Below are 22,390 nucleotides of genomic sequence, written 5' to 3' on the forward strand. Positions count from 1 at the left end.
CTGTGGCAACTGTCTTGCTTGCAATAAAGTTAAATAGGGCTAGCGATCAATTTCTACAGCAACCAAGAAGACCCAATGTATATGAACAGCATGAGGCCAATTACATGGACAAGAGTATATTTACTTGGTTTCTTCCACTGAAATGATTCCTCTAAAGTGGGAATTGTAGGGCTACTCAAGATTTACCAATCCAAGAATGAGGGCAATTTTTGGTAGGACACGTTGCCAATGAGAAATATCAGTAATATTAAAAATAACAGATTTTATACACATATTTGCACAGGGTGACCCCCAATGCAACATCATTTTAACTTAATTTTCAAATGAATGCCAATAGAGATGGCCAGATTCTCAAGTAATTCTATCTAAGAACAGTATTAAATATTGTTTATTTTTCAAAAAGTGTCTAGGTTGGTCTTATTGAAGAAGGCAATTTAAAGTATATCTTTGTAATTAACCTTTTTCCAACCTGGGGGAAGATGCACTTATACTGAGAAGCAAGATAAAAATCCAAAGAAATAAATCCATGTACGATTCTTATAATTATACAGCAGACTAAAGTTACTATGATTATAATTATATACAAAGTGGGTGTTTGAGAATTTAGCATCTAGAGATATTTTCATAAAAATAATTAAGGGTTGGAGATGAACCACATCACAATTGATACTTTGTGAATCTTCAGTGTGCAGAATTTAATAGCATTAAGACTTTTCATTTGTAGAATGAGTTCAAGGATTTCAAGATTAACATCATTTTATTAGCTTTATTGACCCTCTCTAGTTTCCTAATCCGGTGTCAAAGTGGATTGAAGATAGTAACATACGTAAAACGTATTTTGCATCTTAGTGAAAGATTACTGGGTAACTGGATAATTTATGCATTTAGAACTGTATCTTGATGTTGTGTGGATTTCTTTAGAGGCTCCCTCCGGCCTTGGGAACTCGTTATGGCTGTTTATAAGAAAGTAGTAATGAAACCTGCACACAACCAGATAGCGATCTCCCTCCTTTCTTGCCAAAGAGCCATTTATTACAAGTGTAGGCATGGGGATTTCAAAGTGCAGCTTTTGGGGTTCAGGAGTTGATTTTGCTTTCTTCTACCTTGGAAGAAATCTGCAGCTACATCGAGCTCACAACACATCTCGTGAGAAATGGAATGGGGCCGCAGAAAAAGCACACCACAGCAAACCAAGAGAGGAACTAAGTCACAACAGGCCAGGGAGGAAGGAGAACCAGAGGCTGCTGACACTTCCCATTCAGGGGTCAAGTACATTGCCTGCTTACCTGTCTGACCCAGCATGCCTCAGCCACACATGCAAATTGTTACCATTACTGTTTTATTCATGAGACATATTTTTAAATTAAAAGAGTCATTACCAAAAATAAGCACCCTCGATCACATTTGTGCATGCAGAGCTTTTGAACATTCACGTTTATGTCCTCAGAAAACAGAGCCAACGAGTTGCATTCAATATGGAAACGCACGCTTTGTTTTTTTTTCAAGGCACCTACACAGGAATAGCTGTGGCTTGCCATTTCAGAAACCCAGTTATCTGTTAAGCCTGGGTAATGGGTCATCAAGCTCCCCTCCACCCCCCCACCCCCACCACCACCATCCATTCTGACTTCTGCATTTCTTAAACCCACTCGGTCCCTTCCACTGCCAGTCTTAACATGTGGTGCACGTTACGGATAAATGTTGGCTTATCTTAGTAGGATCGGACACTGGGACTGCCAAAAAGAGTGAATCATCTTAGGAATGCCAGATACATCTCCCCCATTCCTTTGTTCTAGATTTAAAACATGCAGTGGAGGGAATGCTTTACTGGGTGTAAAACGTTGTAAAAAAAGGGGGGGGGCACCAGGTGCTCGAAATTGAGGGAAACCTGTAGGATCGTCTTCTTGGGGTTCTTCCTACGAGTTAGATGAAACCGTGGCTGCTTGTTACGCAGAAGACTGTGGAAAGACTGTACAGGGACTGTATGTGTGTGCATGCAAGGTGTGCTGTTACAGGAATGGAGAGATCTGGAAAGAACTCTACTCGGACCAGACATAGCAATTCTGTGTTTCAAGCAGAGAGGGCAAGAGTTTAGGATGGTCTAGGCTTGACTGTTCATCGTCCCTCTACATGGCGCCGTTTCCCTTCACGGTGGGACCTGACTTTTTGGGCGCTGCCTCCCCAGAAGTCATGCATTTGCACCAAAACCAGACGAGAATCTCGTCTCCCGCCAGCTAAGTTCATTTCCAGGTAGTTGTCAAGCAGAAGAAGGGAGACTCTTACCTGTCACTGTAGGCAGCGGCAGTGGCAGGGGTAGGCTGGGCGTAGCGGTATGCAGCGTAACCACCCTAAAACGCAAGGAGAAATCGGACTTAGGAATGCACAGGAGCCCAACACAGGGGCGCCCAACTGGGAGACCACACCAGAACAGCAGTTACCCACATCCACCAGTCTAACGTGGAGGTTAATGAAAGCTTAGTACCAGAGCGAAGAACAAAACACACTGGAGAGACAGGGGCTTGGATACCAACCCCAGCTGGATGTTAAAGGTTAGCGATTGTGAGCATATCCCAGAGGAAGAACCCACATACCCTTCTAAAGAGATGTACCTACATGGTTAATGGTGATCGTCTTGGGGTGGGGAGGATTACGGGGGATTCTTTAACCACTCTTTATACTTTGCTGAACTTTCCAGAGTTTCAAAAATGATTATGCTTTCCCTTTACTTATTAGCTACTAACTTAGGCTTCATTCAAACACTCCTTGATTACTTCCTTGAAAATCCAATGTAGGTGGGGCGCCTGGGTGGCTCAGTCGGTTGAGCGGCCGACTTCGGCTCAGGTCATGATCTCGCGGTCCGTGAGTTCGAGCCCCGCGTCGGGCTCTGTGCTGACAGCTCAGAGCCTGGAGCCTGTTTCAGATTCTGTGTCTCCCTCTCTCTGACCCTCCCCTGTTCATGCTCTGTCTCTCCCTGTCTCAAAAATAAATAAAACGTTAAAAAAAAAAAATTAAAAAAAAAAAAAAAAGAAAAGAAAATCCAATGTAGGCTGAGCTAATGCCCTCCTGTGTTGCATTTGTATTTATAAAAAAAAATAATGCTTTGATTGAAAGTTTATTAGTAATCTCTTGCATATGTAGCTGTTGAACCACTGAGGCAATTAAAGAAGACTGTGTGTAGCTTTTTAAGTGTTGCATAATTATTTTAAAAAATGGAATGGTGAACACTTCTTAAAAATTCTGTCTTTTCTGCTAAAGATATAACACTGGTTCAGATAGGGAATTTGTTTGGTGTGGAAAATATGATAAAGCTTTCCAATTTGTAAATAAAATCATTAAGAAAAAAACCTGAAAAAAATAATTAACATTTAGTTGCATGTACCAGCAAATGCAATTGTTCAATTAAGCAGAGGACAAGCAAATGGTCATATTCGAAAGGAATTGTGTTCAGTGGAGCATTGATTATCAAACTGTGAAAATAACTGAGTTTGCTTAGCAGACCACAGCAATACATCAACCACTGTCGAATGATCTCAGCACAATTAACAAACAGGATCCAGTCTCGACTGGTAACATTGGGACCACTAGGGTTCTAATTAGAATTCACAGTCCCATAATCCTCTGGGAAAACAGTTCTCACCCTCTCCATAAAGTGGCAGCTCTGAACAGACTGATGTGTTAGAGGACACTGAACAGCAAAGTCACTCATGTGTCAGAGGGGACCTAACAACAAAATCGGGAGTGGGGGGTCTGTTACATTTAGCTCCACGTATAGGAGACAGCTGAGTTGTAGGACAAGGAGATCAATGCTACAAAAAACATCTTTCAGAATGTAGACAAAGTGGTCTCAATAATTTATTTCTACCCTCTTCTAGCAACAGCTAACTTTCAGGATATATCTGCCACCTCTAATGTAGCAATTCAAAAATCTAGTCTGTCCTTAGAGAAACTTGTTCTTTGGATCAGCCCTGGAGAAGGCACACACATCCAAGACATCCTGACAGAGTCACCAATCATTTGGAGCCAGTATTACAAAAAAGAAAAGAAAAGAAGTCTCCCTTGAACAACAACATGGAAGCCACAAAAAAAAAAAAAAAAAAAAAAACACCAGGTCTTATCCAGACACCACCTGGTGTTCCAAACACCACGTTCTCTAATTAGGAAACAGGGAAACTCATTAGATGTACTGAGGAGTTGTAAAACCAAAGCAGTTGTCACACCAGCACCAAGCTCAAGACAGAGAATGATGGGCTGAGGGGAAATTAGGTCACCAGATTTCTACAGTTGTTCTTTTTATCTGCTTGTCCATCTCCTTGGCTTTCATGATGTGTCCGGAAAGACACAGGTGTGCAGGTGTGTGTATTAAACAATGAGGTAGAGAGGAGCTGAAGATAGCTCTCTGATTGCTAGGAGGCGCTAACTACCACCAGCTGAAAGGTTTGATGGAGACAAAGTGGTGGGTGGGTGGGTGCGTGGGTGCGTGTGTGTGTGTGTGTGTGTTTTCTCCCAGAATAAAAAGCAAAAGCCATTGCAAAGGTATCTGCATCGAGGGCCGTGTAAATCAGTCATGATTTGTGACTGTGAATTTGGTCCCAGCAAAGATTTCTAGCAACAGTCCCTTGCAAAAAACCCTCTGGGTTTGCACTCTGTATGTGTTCCCAACTTCTGTGATCGTTTCCACTGGTGAAAGTGGGCGGCAAGTTTGAGAAGTGGAGACAACAGCTGCAGTGGAAATAGCAGATGATGAAAATGAGCATCACTGACGGCCAGTCGGTATTCACTGTGAGCACATAAAACGGACGTGTGTGCCATTGGGATCCTTGTGCACAACCGATGTGCTTGTCTATGAAGCTTTGGGAAGGGCCATCCACCCCACTGTTTTCACATGACTTGCCCATGTAAGGAGAATAAGTGTGTGTTTTTATGCAAGACAGGTACAAATGGTCAATACCTTGACATGTGTCTTTGTCATTCAGGAAGCTGCTTACTAGCATTCCCTATTTAAAAGTCAAGGTCGCAGCGTGTTGAAGTCTGTGGAGTCAGTGGAGCCTCTGACCTTAAGCCGTGGTCTCCTTCCGGACCAGCAGGCCTGTTGGTGATGATGGCAATGCTCTACATCTGTGCCGTCCAGGACAGTAGTCCCTGGTCCTTGGTGACTATTGAACACCAGAAAAGGGGCTAGTGGAGCAAACTGAATTTTTACTGTGTTTAATTTGAGTTCATTTGAATTTACATGGAAAGGGCCACATGGGGCTGGTGGCTTCAGTGCCGGACAGTCCAGGTCTATGAGATCCATCACATAGGTACTAAGTGGAAAAAGGAAAAGGATTAAGTGGCTTGATCCCACCACATCTCTCTATTGCATTGTTTTCCTTTGCTATTTTTCTTCTGTACAAAATCCGTATTAGGGGAATAACAGAGTTGTGTATTAACTCAGTGTATGTGTGCATACACTGTAAAATGATCAAAAAATACAAATTGCTTTAATTTGCCTTGCTAACAGGTGACTCTAATCAATTTTATTGCTCCATATTTTGCAGCTCGCTGAGCATAGCCAGAGCTCCTCCAAGGTTCTGTGCTAACGTCTGAAAAAGGAGCACTCATTTCCATTTGCTGGCACCAAAGGATGTTCATGTTGAAACCAGTCTTCCCGACTTTAGGACAAAAATGCATCCATGACAGTGAGATTTTTCCCACCACCAAACCAAATGCATAGTTCTGTACTCCTTACTCATAAAACATCCTCCTAAGTAAGCTATAAATGAGAACTTATATAAAATATAAATTTTAAATGGCCATTATGAATCCGCACTCCACCCCCCATCCCCATACCTCTGCTGCCACCACCAGACATGGCCACAAAGACCCTGACTCCTGTTGTCTGAAACATTTCTTTTGCTAGCAGACATCCTCTGGAGGTTGGGCACATTACTGATTAAGGACCTCTGATGGTGCTCCAACAAAACATTTTCAAAAGTGTGCTTCGTGGGATACTAGCTGGGGTAGGAAAAGGAACCTTTCCCAAATAGGTCTGGGAAGTGCCAAGTTAAATAAGAGGAAACTGGCTATTCCATTTGTGGAACTTCCTAAAACAATACTGCTGAGCACTGTAGACCCTCAGTGCATCTGAGTCATTCAACAAAGGAAATCACATTTTTGACCTTAAAGCATACTTTTGGACAAAGATGTTCTAATGTCCTAATGGTGAATGACTTAGGAAGAGAGGCAAAATGTTTGTGTACTGCAGGGGACATAGGGTAGAAAGGGTTGTCTCGTGTGTGTGTGTGTGTGTGTGTGTGTGTGTGTGTGTTTCCCTTCAGTTTCACCATACAAAGTAGCAGTGGGCTTGATCCCAGACAGAAACACCCTAGCTTCTGAGAATACCCAAGGATCTCACTTTGTGCTAACCACAAATATACCAGTATACACATATATATCTCAATATGTGATTTACTGAAACTACATTTATAAAAACATTTGCAAAATGAAACACTTCAATAATCACTCCCTAATTTATCTGCATCATACATTCAGCAGTTTTTGAAGTGTGGCAATGAAAGTCAGTTTTCTCAAAATGTAAAAATAAAAGTTGATCTTGGGAATTTAAATTATTTTGTTCTCTCCTAGATCCAAGTACCCCTTTTTCATACAGATTTCTCATTAAAACCTGATGAATTCTCACGGTTAAAAAAAAAAAAAAAAAAAGAAGAATGCACTTTCTTAATGGACTTAATACAGAACAAAAAAAAAAATGAGAATTGTATGTTACAGGGAAATCCATGTAATAAAACTCCCACTGATCATCCTTAGCTTTACATTCTTCTTTCATTTTATTTGACAGTTTTAATGTTGGTTATAGACCATATTGGGAGACTCGGCCAGCTACACTCCAATGGATGTGTTGGCTCTTTTTTCTTCCTACAAATTGGTTCATTTGGGGGTTGCTTCAGCAGTGAGTAATAGGGTTGAAAGCTATAGCAATAGGTGTGAAATAAATTTATAAGAAGCTACAATGAAACCAGGGAAAGTTATGTTAGCTGTACAGACCCTCAATGCTGGATGAATTTTTCTCTTAACCATTCTAGTTGACTCCAGGAACCTACTACAAAATTATCCAGACAACTGATGACAATGAAACATTGCAATTCTTTTCACTGAACTTATATTAATTGAGTGTAGATACATTTTAAGCCCGGAAATTTATAGCCAAGTCAGACCTCCACTTGGATACACTCATGATCTAGCAAACAAGGGAAATCTTAGGATATGCATCTCTATTCTGGAAGCATTCACATCGAAACTGGAAAATTCAGTTAAGTCTTTCCTCCTTCTATGTTAGAGAACATCTCCCCTCCCCAGAATTGTCTTGTTAGTAGGATTTCACAGCAAACCCACAATCATAGTGATGAGTTTTTCCACCAGTCGGGATTTCATACCTGCAGCAATTTATTGCCATACACAGGCTCTTGATACACTACTCTATAAGGAAACAGAAATGTAATGTTTTCAATGCAAAAATGAAATAAATAAAAGAAAATGCATAAGTCAGACAGAAATTCCAGAGCAATTCATTTACAAGTTTGCTTCTCTTACTTCCCTAAGATCTGAGATTGACCCATCAAACCCAAAGAAGAAGCAGGTTTTAGTTTGCAAATCTCTGTAACCCAAGGTATCGAGAAGGTGGAGGTGGGGATCGAACCATACTGATTATATCTGTGTTATAACCTGTGTTTATTTTTAAAGAAGAGAAAAGGATACTTTCATGGCTTCTTATCTTTGTAAGCATATTGCAACAGTTCAAATGAACTGTTTCAAATTTCTCTTGTTATCTCACGATTAGACTTTTCTGGAATACCTGAGGATTTAGCTTTGATGCCTAATGATCGAGACAGTTAAGATGACAGTACGGAGCAACCCTAACTGTATCAATCCTTTTTTTTAAAATCAATATCAAATAGCAGAGAGCACAACTGAATTTTGTGAATTAATGAATCACACTGAAGCTACCAAAGCTACTTTAAATCTACATGACCAACAAAACGATGTGTGTGAATGTGTCTAGACAAGCTGATTATATATATAATATATACATATACTTATATGTATATATTTTATATACATATAAAACCCCTTTGACAGAGTGGGATGTGACTTTTGGATGTGAGAGTTTTTTGTGGGTGAACCTAATCTTTCTTGTGAGTGGTTCCAATTTAAAGTGAAATTCTGGGGGATGCTTGGGTGGCTCAGTCGGTTGGGTGTCCAACTCTTGATTTTAGGCTCGGGTCATTATCCCAGGGGCAGGAGATCGACCCTACATCAGGCTCTGTGCTGGGCACAGAGTGTGCTTGAGATTCTCTCTCCCTCTCCCTCCATACCTCCCCTGCTTGCAGTCTCTCTCTCAGATAAAATAAATTAAAAAGTGAAATTGTCCAGTTCCAGGGAAGACACTGAGGTGACAGAATATTGTAAGAGATTTAGGGACCTGCCTCATAAAGGTATGTGTGTGTATATATCTTAACCTTTCCTTAAGTTTCCTCTTTAGTCAATCTAGGCCTGTGGACCTATGCATGTCAACGCTCTACGGAAGAGCCTAGAGCTGGGAAGCCCAATCACGTGGGCTCAGACTCCAGTGTGAATGAATGTTTCTGGACAAATCATCTCATCTCTTTTTGGGGGCGGGGGTGGGGGGGGAGTTTCCTCCTCTAAAAACAAAAGTGAAGGTAATGGGTATTGTGATTCCTCCCTTCCAGGGCTGAGGAGAGGAGGTAAAGGCAGAAGGGGCTGAGCATCTTTCTTGTCACCTGTAGCAAATGCTTAACTTCTTGGTGGGTGGTTGCCCCCAGGGTGACTGACCTGCCTCATCATGCCCACCAGACTCTGCAGCTGGCTTCCACAGCAAGCAGGGTCCCAGGAATAAAGACTAGGGCTTTATTTGGATAAGCTCTGCATTCCAGCTCTCTGTGTTTACATCAGGGAAATTAAGACACCTCTTTAAGATCCATGGATGGCAGAATGACATCATTTCAGAAATAATTGTCTTCAGCCATGGTTTCAGCTAGGAACTTGTAACAGAATTTAAGAATAACGTAAGCGTGCAGTGGCATCTCGAGACGTATCTGCTAGGCAGCCTCATGGCCTCATGGACTGGTGCAAAGCTTAGGGCCTTCTTATAAAAAGGGAGCGTGGTTAAGATTTCTATCATATATTGGTGTTTCTCTCTTTTTTCTCTCTGCCCTCCCAACTTGTCTTCTCTTCCCTTTTTCCCATTTCTCCTCAGTCTCGCCCTACTTTCCACTGAGTTAGTACATTCTTCTTAAACAGCTCTATTATAAACATCCTTATTAACATCTTCAATAGTTATCATTTGATCAAATGCCATACCCTCGGATAGCTCCCTGAGCCAGTAAAGGCACATGTCTGGCTAAATGCAGTTGAGCCACACTTACTGTCAGCCCCGTGGCCAATTCTGGTCTTGTGAGATCCACAGCTTTGCCCCTAAACAGGATGGATCGCTTTGTAGGTCTAGGGGACTTAGCCCTTCTATGTCAACTTTCCAACAGGTTGTCAAGATCCCATGGGTCACTTCTACTAACTTACTTATTTGTTTTCTTTAACCTGACTCACTTTTTCATGAAAAAAAAAAAAATCAGTGTGCAGTGCTAAGCGATAACAGTGAACTTACAGATTTGATATGCTAGTTATGTAAGCTAAATTCCTATCTTTTGAAATAAAAGTCTGTGTGTGTGTGTGTGTGTGTGTGTGTGGCATGTCCTTGGGTGGAAGGGACCCAGGTAATGACCTTTTATGCCATCCTTCCTGACCTGAAAACCGGCTACATCCTCTCTGATGAGTGGCCTTCCACACTGGGCATGAGCATGTGCCCTGTGGCCAGAGTCCATGCTTCTAATGCAGGGCTGGGGCCCTGAATAGGATGCTGTTCCTGTGCCCTCAGCCCAAATGAGCTTCTGGGGCTATGGCCTTAGCTTCTGGCTCACAGCACCCCACAACAAATCGAACTGTTCCTGCCATTTTAGGGCATTTGTGACCACTGCTCCTTCTCTCCCCAATCCTCTTTGAAAAGCTGAAGCAGGAGGGGCTCATTCTAGACTGGAGGCAATGGCTTGCCCATTGTAGGGGTCCTTCAGGTGTCTTCTATCCTCTGTGCTCCGGTGGGACTGAGAAAAGTCCAAGGGCTCCCCCATCAGGTGGGAGGGATAGAAAGAGCACGACAGAGGGAAGGGGAGGAGAAAGCAGGTGCAGAGAAAAGACTGTGGTCTGCTGGCTGTGTTATGATAGCTGCTGGGCTAGTGCCAAAGTGTCAGGGTGGACAGCAATGGGTAGGAACTGGTGGGTGGCCCTGCCTGCACCGTCCTTAGAAGTAACTTAAGCTAGAAGCTTATGACTCCACCCAGCAAAATTAAGAAGAAACAGAATGTTTAAACCTATTACAGGCGACCCACGTATCTAACACACGTCCCCAGGACCTCCCAGGATTGCCCCAACCCTATTTATTGTGCACTGTTTGAATGAGATTGAAGGAGCAAGCCAGAAGCTTCCTTTACCTACAAGAGAACCTCGCATGCTTTTCTATGAACCGTGTTAATCATAATTTCTTTAAGAAATGGAGCACTGGGAACATTTCTAGCCATCAGGGCATACTGTTACCTCAAGGAAGGCAGGGGTGGCAGCTTGAAAAAGCACATTCGAGACTGTCATATACTTCTAGCCAAAATGAATCCTGCTCCGTAGACTTTAAGAGTGCAGGAAATATTCTTATTCCTTGGTTTCCTTAATCCATGCAAGGCCATCAACAAGCCATTGTTTTGCTGCAACAGGTGGTCTACTTTGTCACTGTGCCTACGGACATGCACCACCTGGCAGCAATAGTCTGAACTTGCCATCTTACACAGAGCAGAATACTCAGGAAGGTCTGCAAGCTCTGAGCTACCCTCTTGGAAAGAGGACAGAAACACGTGCTGGGTAAAACAAGGCTCGGAGTTCCTATTTCAGTAAGTTTTTCTGTCCCCTGATTGCCTATTTGGAACTACGCTTTGAAAACTCGTATTGTTATATAATATGAACAGTGGGAAAAGGAGATAATTTTTTTTTTTTTTTTTTTTTGGCTAGACAAAGAGTTTTCTAAATACTGACACAAGGAAGCGATGTGTTGAAGAAACAGTGTCCCCTCACATAATCCCTTCACGTGGGGGCACCCAGCCACCTGCGGGGGCTGCAGCACTAGGCCAGGCAGGCTTTGCCCAGATATGATGAATTCGTGGGAAACAAAGCCTCTAAAGGCACTCAAAGCACAAAGGGACTTTTTTGTAGATTTCCTCCCTGAACAGACTATATCTTGCTGCCTTAGTCTGGGAGCTGGCACATTTGCTCCCTTCTGAGTGTCTCTGGTCCCTCCTTTTACCTTGTTCTCATGGATTCTCATTTGTAGTCTCCAGTGCCAACAGACAGAGACACGTCTGCCTGCTACTCTTACTAGCACGTTCTTTCCCAGTGTCTGGGAACCTACATGCCCTGCCTTCAGGTGGCTCCTCCTTCCTGCCTTTCACACATCTGGGAGACAAGGGAAAGACACCCATTGGAAATATCCATAGGACAGAACAAACTAATAATTCAATAAACTGCTGTCATTTTGCAAATGAGGAAACTGAGGCACGGCGAGGCGGACACTCAATAAATGACAGCTAATACGATACTGCTGTTGTCAGTTAGGCTTACTAACACGTTCTTTTCCCCCACTGGTGGGTGTTGATGGGGATATTGTATTTCTTTTTTCTTTTTTTTCTTTTTTTTTGGTGGATTATATTTTTTGTTGTGTCCATCCCTTCTCTTCTCCCTATTTCCCAAATTAAAAAAAAAAAAAAAAAGCCTAAACTTAGGTATGCTCTATCCAGAGGCTACACTGGGGAAGGATGAAGACTGATGTTGGGTTTGTTGGGTTTCTAAGGATGTGAGTGGGCTCCAAGCTGCTTCTCTATGTATAATGGTATGAATTTAAATTTTTTTTTTATAGAGGATATTTGAAGGCATGGATTAAGCTACATTAAAAAAAGAAATTGGTTGTTCATTGGGTATATGTTGTTTGTTCATTTTATTATGAAAAAAACTAACCCACAGATTATAATAACTGTACTTGATACAATGATAGCAGAACTCAACTCCATGCATCATTGATGGAGATTAATACTATGTCTCAAAATCGTAATTATTTGAAATTCAAAAGGAAGAAAATTAAATAACTAGTGTCTTTCCCATTTTCTAGTAAATGATATCAATTTGGTCAGAAGTATGCTTTTATTTGTCTTTGTTATCTAGTCTATAAGCCAACAGATATGATTCCAGTGAACTTACTTGAGGTCACTTGTAATTAAAAAAACAGTATATGATTTTAAAAATCCACCCCCAATCCTGCCCATGTATTTTAATTTGTGTTTATTCCAAGTTATTTTCCTAACATTGCAGCTAATATCATAATGTGAAGAATAACTACCTTTAGATCCATTTAGGTAAGTTTAACTATGGTCCCCATAATGAGAAACATCCCACTCTTTTCTAAAAGTGAAAAGCTTAATAAAGTGGTACCATTTAATAAACAATTCTACATTTAACAGACAATTCTGAGTCAGGTAATGGTTTTGGGGAAATGGGAGGAATAAGGAAGAAAATAAGGGTTTAGTGGTCAAGTCGGCATACATTTTCTTAGAGATGTTTCTTGCTAAAATCATCCAGAGGGAGCAGAGGATTTTTTCTAGAGCTATTACTGTGAACAATTAAGTGTATTTATAAGAAAACATCAAAAAAATTGGGGCGCCTGGGTGGCTCAGTCGGTTAAGTGTCTGATTCTTGGTTTCGGCTCAGATCTTGATCTCATGGCTCATGATCAAGCCCCACATCGGGCTCCACACTGACAGGCTGACAGCATGGGATTCTCTCTCTCCTCTCTCTGCCCTTTCTCTCCCTCTCTCTCTCTCTCTCTCTCCCCCTCCCCCTCCAAATAAATAAATAAATATTAAAAACAGAGCATCAAAAAATTAGCCATGAAAATATCTTTTAACCCTCTACAGCTGGTAATGACAGCTGCTGTGGTAAATATTATACTGCAAACACACAGACCATCCTGAAAACTTTAGAGAGAATTCTTTTGGGGGTAGGGAGTCTTTAGTCTGACAGGAGAGAAATGCCATCACTTTTAGGGGGGTGTTTGCACATATTCTGAAGTGAACCAAGGAGGTAATTCTACCCATTCATCAGCCGTGACGGCTGTCATGAGCTGGAGGGGTTCTGCCCTGCGGATAAGCCGCCCGATGCTTGCCTACAGACCAGGAAGAGGAAACTCGCAGCAAACTTGTAAACAGAATGACTCCGGGAGGAAACAGGGATGGCATGCACATTAATGAATACTTACATAAATGTCTGCACCATAAAATCCATCCTGGTAAACAACACTGCAAGGGTGCACACACAAAGAAAAACATCCATATTAGTGCATTTCCCCATGCAGACACACCAACCCCTGCACTGGCGAAGTTAGTCTGGTCACAAGATCCAAAACACAGGAACCGAGGAGTGTTTTCACACTGGTTAAGGAGGTTGGAGACAACAGCTGCCCATCAGCCTGAGAAAATTAGGCTGCGGTTCGGCATTGGCCCGGAATTGGGACGTGGTGGCAGGCTGGGTACCAGACTTCCCACTCTTTCAGGAGGAGGTGCAGAAATGCAAGGAGAATTTTGGGTTATTACAAGTGGCCTGGACAGATAGGAGGGTCAGAGTTTGCATTTAATCACACCACACAGCTGCCCCAAGGAAAAAGAAAGAAAAACACACACTGTTGTATTACCAGTATGGGTTGTGCCTGAAGGATGTGAGGAGAGCCAAACAACCCAAATGATTCCAGAAATGTTCCTCTGTGCTCTTTCACACTCTAGTATTATATTTGGTAATTCCATGTGCCACTCTTTCATGGTAAATGTAGGAAAATATCTCAGATTTTATGTGTGTGAGACTCTGTGTGTATGTGTGCATGCAAGACTATGCATGTTTGTATATATGTATGTGCTCTATGAACATGCATGTGTGTCAATGCGTGTGTGTGATACTGTGCACATGTCAATGCACGTGTGTATGTGTATACCACGCCCATGTGTGTATGGGTGTTTGTGAGCACAGGTGGATGTATATAGTGGATAATGTGTTTAGTAGTGTGTGTTTGCATATCTGGGGATGTACGTGTGCTCTTACCTAGACACGTATGCACATACATGCTCCTGTATGCGCATTTACATAAATTATATCCAGACTAAGCAGGCCCGGCATTATGACTGAATAAGCCTGGCCTCACAGTGGCTCTGTTATCCCCATTCATACAGTCATTCCAGAGACAAGGGACTTCACAGGAGGGACAAAATATCCTGGATTTCTCCAGAAGTTTCTTGGTATACCTCGAGCGAGACAGCCAGGAAGAGAAGCTTACAGCATGTGATCATGGGAAACTGAGTTACAATTCCTAAGCATTACAGTGGGTTTAATGAGGATCGCGTGTAGCCTGCACACCTCACAGGCTTTTGGGAGGATCACAGGACACATTGACTACAGAAGCGTGTGTTTCCAAATGCGTGTTTTCCACAGGACAGTAGCTGTTATTAATAACCTTCCCTGAGATCTCCCCGTGGAGTTCAGAGATGATTTATGATTCTGGCAAAGGACCAGCGAGCCCCACTGTCGAATGGAGCAGGATTCTAACGGAAACACAACTTTGATTACCAAAGGGTTCCAGCAGGTTTCAGGAGAAGCAGCGGACCCACATGTAAGCCGAGCATATCAAGCCAAAGGGAGGCACTTAAAACACACACACACACGCACACACACGGCTGTGACACTGGTGTGCTGGAGAGCACTGGAGAGTGCTTCTCAGAGCTTTTCAGACTTGACTGGCTAGACCCCAAGTACCATGATCCTTAAAGACACGACAGGGACTTCACACACTAAGGAGGTTGGTAGGAATCGCATTCGGCTTGTTTCGTTTTGATCCGAGGGGGCCGCAGGCATGAGAGCACCTATCAGGCCACGTAAACCCTAACCCAAGACACTGAGATATGCAGCATCCTGAGCTAGGCTTCCAGCATTTCCAACATGAAAAGAGAGCGTCTGTTGGGGGTCAGAAGGCAGGGCCAGCCTCTGTCAACAGGATTTGAAACAGATCTGAGGATACGGAGGAGAGTAACAAATACTGAGTCTGGGCCCCGAACCTCAGAGGTGAACCATGTAGCCACAGAAAAACAGTGACTGCTCCCACCCCATTCTTTTAGGCCCTCATATCTCTGCACGTGCTATTGTTTGTGCTGGGAACGCCTTTCTTCCCAGTATCCTCCTCCAAAGGCAGATAACCATTCAAGAGCCAAGTTAGATGGGAACCACACGGGCATCGGGTCACAGCCTCATCAGTCAGCGGCGGTGAGCCCTTGGACTCCCCACTCAAACTATCGGAGCTTCGCATACTGGTCTGTAAAATGGGGAAGAGGCTGGTAAGGGCTCCCCTCGAGGGAGGATTCAGTGAGGTGCTGTGAGCAAAGTGATGATCAATGGGCTGGACATCAGAGCACAGAGAGACATCTGGGTGTCAACAAAATATTAATATTTTAACCACATGTGAATGTCTATTGAAATATGGGGAGTAACGCCTCTGTCTACATATTTGTAGAGGGGGACCCAGTCTGTGCCTGCTCCCCTGTGGATAATGGAGAGACGAGCCCGCCCTACACTTTGGTGGTGTTCCCATGCACACCCGGTGTGGACCCGGAATGACTGAGCCTAGGCCCTGGCTGCGAGAGTGGCCCCTTCTTTCACCAGGTTGGGTCCTGGTGCCTCGCGGCCAGTTGCAGGCCTCCGCGTCACGTCTGTTTGCACCAACTCCCGGAAGTGAGGGAAGATCAGGCCGCTGATGTTTGCCTTTGTTAAGTGGGGTATACTCAGTGCCGTGCGTGCCCTCCACCAGGGGCATGGAAAATTACTTTGGGACTCTGCCATCCCACATTTCTGAGACAGAGAACCAGAGACAAAATGGGATCTGGCATCTTCATTTCGACAAGCTCAAACAAACCACATGAGGAATACCGTTTCTCTGCTACTGACATGCTTTCTCTGCTCCAACGGCCATGCTAAGGCACAGACAGGCGAGAGTGTGTCCGTCACTACGGCTGCCCCTGGGGGGCTTCCAGGGAGGGGGCCGGGGGGTCACAAAGCCATGTGCATAAACGCACAGACATCTAAGGTTGCAGCGCTGGTAGGTGCTGAGAGGGAACAGTGGTGCTCTGAAAGTGTGGCAGAAGGAGTGGGGCTGGGCAACAGGGGTGAGGGGATCTGAGCAAACGCCTCAGAGATCGCAAAGCCTTAGCCAGGTGAAGAGGTAGGGAGGGCAGGCCAAGCAAAGGGAACAGACTGCAGAGTTCAGAGGCCCGGCGGACAGGGTGGGGCTTCACTGAGAAAGGGCGTCAGGAATTCTCACTGCTGTTATAAACCACACCGCACAGAGAGGCCTCCATTTCACTGACTGCCACACATGCATGTTTTGGAGGGAATGATGGAAGGGTGAATGATCTATTTTCACGATCCCTCTAAATACAAGGAACCGTTATGGCTGTCTTCAGCAGTATGAAAGGAAGCCAATTCATGGGCTCCCAGTTTCACCAAAATGCCGTTTTCCCCCCTAAGCTACTACTGGTGACAGCACAGGCATAAACAACCCTAGTCCTCACATTTAGAGAAGGACTGCCACCGGTCAGTCCCTGGTCTAAGCATCCTGGCCTCAGTATCCCATTTAACCCTCATACTACCCCTGCGAGTTGGAGAATACTATTCTCACCCTCAGATATAAAGGAAGCTACACTGGAGAGGGTAGGTGTTGAGTGAGCCGGGATTCTAGTCCAGGGAGCTCTGGCTTTGCAGCCCGCTTTTAGCTACTGGGGCAGACCACGGTCCAACTTCAGCACAAGTGCAGGGTCACCTGAGGGCTTGTTCAAACACAGATGGCTGGGCCCCATGCCCAGCCCAGAGGTTCTGACTCAATAGATTTGGATGGGGGTCTAAGAATTCCAATTTCCAACAAGTACCAGGTGATTGCTGCTGCTGCTGCTGCTGCCCAAGGACTAACAGGCTCATTGCTCCATGCAACAGTGCCCTCCTTGTGTTCTTTTTCTTTACATTTGCGATGGCACCGAGGGTCAGCCTCCTCACCCTTATTCTAAACAGGAGGCAGCTAAAGGAAAGCTCTCACACATTCTCATGCTGGTTTCCAGGAATGTGTCCAAACACTTTTTCAAGCCCCATGGAACAGGTGCACTTAAAATATAAGACATGTAGGGAAAGGAGAGCCGGAGTTGATCTAGTATGCAGCTATAGATAAATTAGCCATGGCCCCGTTGCAAGAGAAGGGGGTTGCTGTCATGCAATGAACCCGTGTGGTCCAATTTTAATGCAAAGGCAGTCTGTCTAGCCATGCAAAGGTAATTGTATTCCTTGTCAATCACTTTGGGCCTGCAATATGCTTTTGCAAGAGCATTGCAAATGCACATCTCATTTTCTTAGAAAGGTAATAACAGTAGTTAAATATTTGGTTGAATGCAAGCAGGGAATGATTGCACTGTAACAAATTAGTTTACTTAAAAAAAAAAAAAAAAAAAAAAAAAAGGAAAGAAAGTATAGGATGCCCAAACTATCCAATCTGTTTGTGTAATGTAATAAATCGCCACCACAAACGCATTCCTGAAGGAGTGGTTATTTAAAACTGCTCTACCTTAGTGCCCCTTCCAACTGGAAAATAAATTAAAATTTTAATGCGTTTAAATCTAGCTGTTTTTGAAGAGGTATCAGATGGGTCCATAAACTCTCTGGCATTTGTATAGAATTGTGTATGTGCATGGATATATGGAGGTGTACACCAACATTTTCCTAGGGAAAACACATTTTTAACTGGATTATTAAAGGCATCTGTGACATTCCACTCCCCTCTACCTGAAAAATTTAAGAACCCCTGATTTAAGGTTTGCCTATATATACATTCAATTCAGAAGCCCCCCCCCTTTTTTTTTTAATGTTACAGGTTGCACTTTAAACGTGGCTGGAAATTTGAACAAGAATTTACACCAGAACCAAACACACAAACAAAAAGCTAGAGAGAATTCCGGGAACTATTCTGATGATGGGTGATGATGACTTTAGTTCCTAGTGTTTCTATTAAATGAGAAACGTTCTCAACAACAGAGAATACAGTCTCAGGATTAGACATTTAGAAATTAAAACCAGAAAGCACGGCTGGTTTCTAGTCAGTGAGGCACATATGCATAGTCCCGGGGTCTGGTGTCAGAGGTGTTTTTGGAACCTGACCTGAAACTGTTCCAAGGATCTGTGTGCAAGTTTCATTCTTGCACTGGCCAGCTTTAAGAAGTTTTCTTTCTCCTGGGATATTACCATATCTTTCCTATATACAAAGTAGCACAGAGTCTCCTCAAACCACTTCTCAATGTAACTTTGAGAAGTTGTACATAGACGTGTCATAGCTAATTTCCTGCAAAAGTATAGAACGTCTTCTTTAAAGATACCCCGAGAACCAAAACCAAAGCCCTATAGCAGACCCTGGATGTTTGGCTTAGAATAATAATTTTCAAGATATTCTTTGAAGCTCCATTAGAATGCCTACTGTGTCCCCATACCATACAATGTGCGTGGTGCACAGTAGGCACTTGGTAAGTAGCTGCTGAAGAGTTAATTAGCTAATTAATTAAGAACAAGAATTCAGTTAGGCCAGTCTCAGGGGGTTCCTTTGGGAGGGCATTGGGGCTTAGCTGCCGTCTTCTAGTACGAGATGTTGTACTGAATCTGGAGGGTGTGTCTTGAATCCCTTTACCTACCACCTCCGGCACCTCCACCCACGGATCATCAGTCTGCAAGATTCCTTGGATGGCAATTACCCAATGTGCAATTTCTCCCGAATGTGAATCGCAGGAAGACAGACTGGACATTGCGGCTTCTCAATCGAAATGGACTCCAGGATCAAGGGCAAGGAGAAATATGGAAGACCCGGCCCACTGAGTGCTCTTGGAAACCATTCACTAACGGATATTTTATTTATGATACACATAGTCTATACGCTATTGACGTGCCACTGTCTAGAGCCAACTCTGTGGCATGTGGGGAATATAGGTGCCTCCCAGGAAGGGGTCACACACTAGGTTTCTAACTCATCACCCATCCTCACTCAGTTAACGTTGGTAGTCAATAGTGAGTTGGTTGGCTCGGTCTAGATTTTCTACTCATTCCTGTGATCCATCCAGGGTCCAAACAGAACCCCCTCCTCTAGGGAAAATGATCACATATTAATGTCCCAAGAAATTCCTTTTTAGCTACGTGAGAAAGAAGAGAATAGGGCCTCTCCATCACCTGTGCTCTTTACTTGCTGGGAGGAACTTCAGAAAATATCAGGATGTGGAGGAGAAAACGAAATCAATAAAAGGAAGTGGATGGATGAGAAGGCATCCTTGGTGAATCCTCCCGTGTGACTATCTTGCTGTTGGGTACCTCCAAGGGTCACCTGAGACTCCACAAAAGTAGCCATGGGGGTTATGTGGGATTTTTTTTCACTATCTTGGGAAAACAATATGGAAGCCATACATGGACATAGGATAAATGACACACTTTTTATTGGGATTTCAGTGACAGGGTATATTCGTATTGCATACTTCATGAAGAAGAGAGGTGTAGGTTGGCAGTTAGATAAATCTTTGACAGGTAACAAATGGAAAATAGTAACAAATGCAGCTTGCTAGATGACATCGTAGAAAAGATGTGGATCACTGGGTGCGAGGGAGACTCGTGGAATGAGATCTCAACGTGGCAATTTAGGAAATGGTTGGACTTAAGTGCATCCCACATTTCTTCTTTTCCTGAAAGCCTTCTCTAAAAACTGAGCTAAGGGGCCTTCCTTGGTGCTCACACAACACCACACCTTATCACTTATCACATTTATTGAAATTGTTAGCTTATATGGTGCTCCTGCCCCTAACAGGAAGAAACTCCTCCAAAGGGGCAAGACAGAAAGAGATGTTAAGTTAAAATGCACTGGAGTAAAGACATTAGTCAAATCTACAAATCTTCCCCCAAAGGACTTCGGAGACAAACAGCTACAAATCCACACTATCTCCTGGACCCCCTGAATCCTGATAATGTCACTTCCTGGAAACAGGAACCTCTTCCAACCTCTCTGCTATTTGCTTCCACTCAAGCCCAGGGCTCTCACTACTCCAGCCAGGATCTGCTCTGTGCTGCCCCCCACTCTTCTCTCCAAAAGGAGCTGCCTCTGTGCAATTTCCTGCAGCCTAAGCCAACAAGCAAAGGGAAAGGGAAACCTTCACTAAAGATGCTGGACTCACACTTTTTCATTTGGGGCCAGCGCACTCCAGGCACTTTGTAATATAGCAAAAACACCCTGGCTGAATTTCCTATTCTCCACCAACACTTTGCTCTCATAGAACCTGCAGACATGGACACGTGGACCCCAGCCTTTTCTCCTCTTCCTCTTCCTCCTCTTCCCCCCCCACACCTCCTCCTGTGCTGAGAATTTCATCTTACTACTTAGAGAAGTTTCAGGATTCCACTCAGAATATTACCAGCAAAGAGGCACAATGTACTACTATAACCAAAATGATTAGGCATATTGCTGGAATATTAAAATTAAGTCACGTCTAAAGCAGTCACAAACACAGTGCTTCAACATTTGGAGATGCCCATGTGTCTCCCTGGTGAATGTGGCATTAATTAGTTATGCACGGTTATCCCCGGCAAAGAACAAGTTCATTCTAAGTTAGAGAATTTCGATTTTACAGCAGGTGTGTTATTTTGAGATTTTTATAAATAGTTCATGTGAGGATAAGCCGTATAATTTTACTTTATTTTTTTTTCCTGTTCAGTATAGTAGTGAGATACCGAGGGTACATGTACCAAAAAGCTACAATTACCGTCTACTAAGATAAGATAATAATTTTCAGACAAACTAATGTGGTATAAACACGCAATTTTGTGTTTATGGTTTATGAATCTTGCTTTAGTAATTACATGAGCCTACAGGGTAACTTGGTGGGGGATTTTTCCCTTCCTAACAACTTACTGTGTGACCTTGGGAATAACATGTATTTATTTCTGCATTTCTGGATCTATAAAACGGGCTCAACACTGTGGGGCTGGAGATAATGATTACACTATCGATGATTCTTTGTATCACATGGTCATATGTCTAAGGCTTAGGATGTACAGATGCATCTTTTTGGAGGGTGGGGAGAATTTATGGTGAATTTATCTTTGGTTTGTTATTATCTATCATTCCAGTGAAAACGAAATTTGTGCTGTTGTTTTGTCCACTAAGAAACTCAGAAGTGACCTAAGTCTAATCACAACACAAGAAACAATGGACACTGACTGATTTCTCTACCTGTGTTTTCCCTTCCTGATGATTTCATCGAGTTTCATTTATTTATATTCTTAACTTTGTCTCATTGCGTTTGTGTTTGAAACACTTCAAATGCTCTCCTCTGCAATGGGTGAGATATGAATAAATAATGAAAAAAGAGTGGTTTCCTTTGTCATCAGTATAATAGAGAGATGATCTAGGCTCATTCAGGTTTTCTAAAAAATTTATAAGCAACAGAGCTATAAAAAATGCATTAACCCTTTTGGTACAGTCTGGAATACAACTGTATTCTTTCTACAGACCAGAAAGCCAGGCACTGGCCAGGAAAGCCTTGACCCAAACTGTCTTGCACACAGCTGAGTTTTTCTGAGTAGTACTATTGACACTGGGGGCCTCATGACTCTTTGTGTTGGGGGCGGAGGGGGGGGGAGGAGGGGTTGGGGGAGGGGGGGGTCCTGTGCACTGTGGATCTTAAGCAGCATCCCTGGCCTCTACCTACTGGATTGCTGCTCCCGCTGAGATAACCCAAAATGTCTCCGAACATTCCAAACATCCCCCAAGGACCACCAGAGAAATCTTTTTCTTTCTCCCTGACTCCAGGGCACCGAATGTTCCAGGAGGATACCTTAACAGGAAGAAAGGGTAGCATTTCAGGGCTGCAGCCCACAGTACCCCTGTTTCTTAGTGTTCACCAGCCCTCTTTGATTTTCACCTGGGAATGCCAAAGTCCATGCGTACAAAAAACAAACCGCCCACGGGGAACACGTTAACTTGCATTTCCTTGCAGAGGGGAAAGGAAAGCAAACGCGCATTTTGGAAAATCCAATGGAAACGAGTCTTACTTCCAATTTCTTTGAACTTTTGCTTTCGACCCCACACCTAATTTTCTCTTCTCAGGCAAGGGTTCATAAACTTTGAAGTGCA

The 22,390-nt window shown here is 43.3% G+C and overlaps 1 protein-coding gene across 28 annotated transcripts in view; it reads right to left on the reverse strand.

Moving 5' to 3' along the window:
• Positions 1-22,390, reverse strand: part of RBFOX1 (RNA binding fox-1 homolog 1) — a 2,066,775-nt gene that overhangs the window by 34,370 nt on the left and 2,010,015 nt on the right. For 19 of the 28 annotated variants that reach the window (XM_045461744.1, XM_045461767.1, XM_045461752.1 and 16 more), the window contains 2 exons: positions 7,434-7,476; positions 2,284-2,348 (listed from right to left, as the gene is read on the reverse strand). In XM_045461744.1, the coding sequence (XP_045317700.1) occupies positions 2,284-2,348; positions 7,434-7,476 (108 nt within the window). Of the gene's footprint in view, positions 1-2,283; positions 2,349-7,433; positions 7,477-13,417; positions 13,458-22,390 lie in introns of all 28 variants that reach the window. The other 9 variants (XM_045461768.1, XM_045461754.1, XM_045461745.1 and 6 more) reach the window with 2 other exon arrangements.

The sequence above is a fragment of the Leopardus geoffroyi genome, chromosome E3 (assembly GCF_018350155.1).
Source record: "Leopardus geoffroyi isolate Oge1 chromosome E3, O.geoffroyi_Oge1_pat1.0, whole genome shotgun sequence".
In the NCBI taxonomy this organism is placed as follows: domain Eukaryota; kingdom Metazoa; phylum Chordata; class Mammalia; order Carnivora; family Felidae; genus Leopardus; species Leopardus geoffroyi.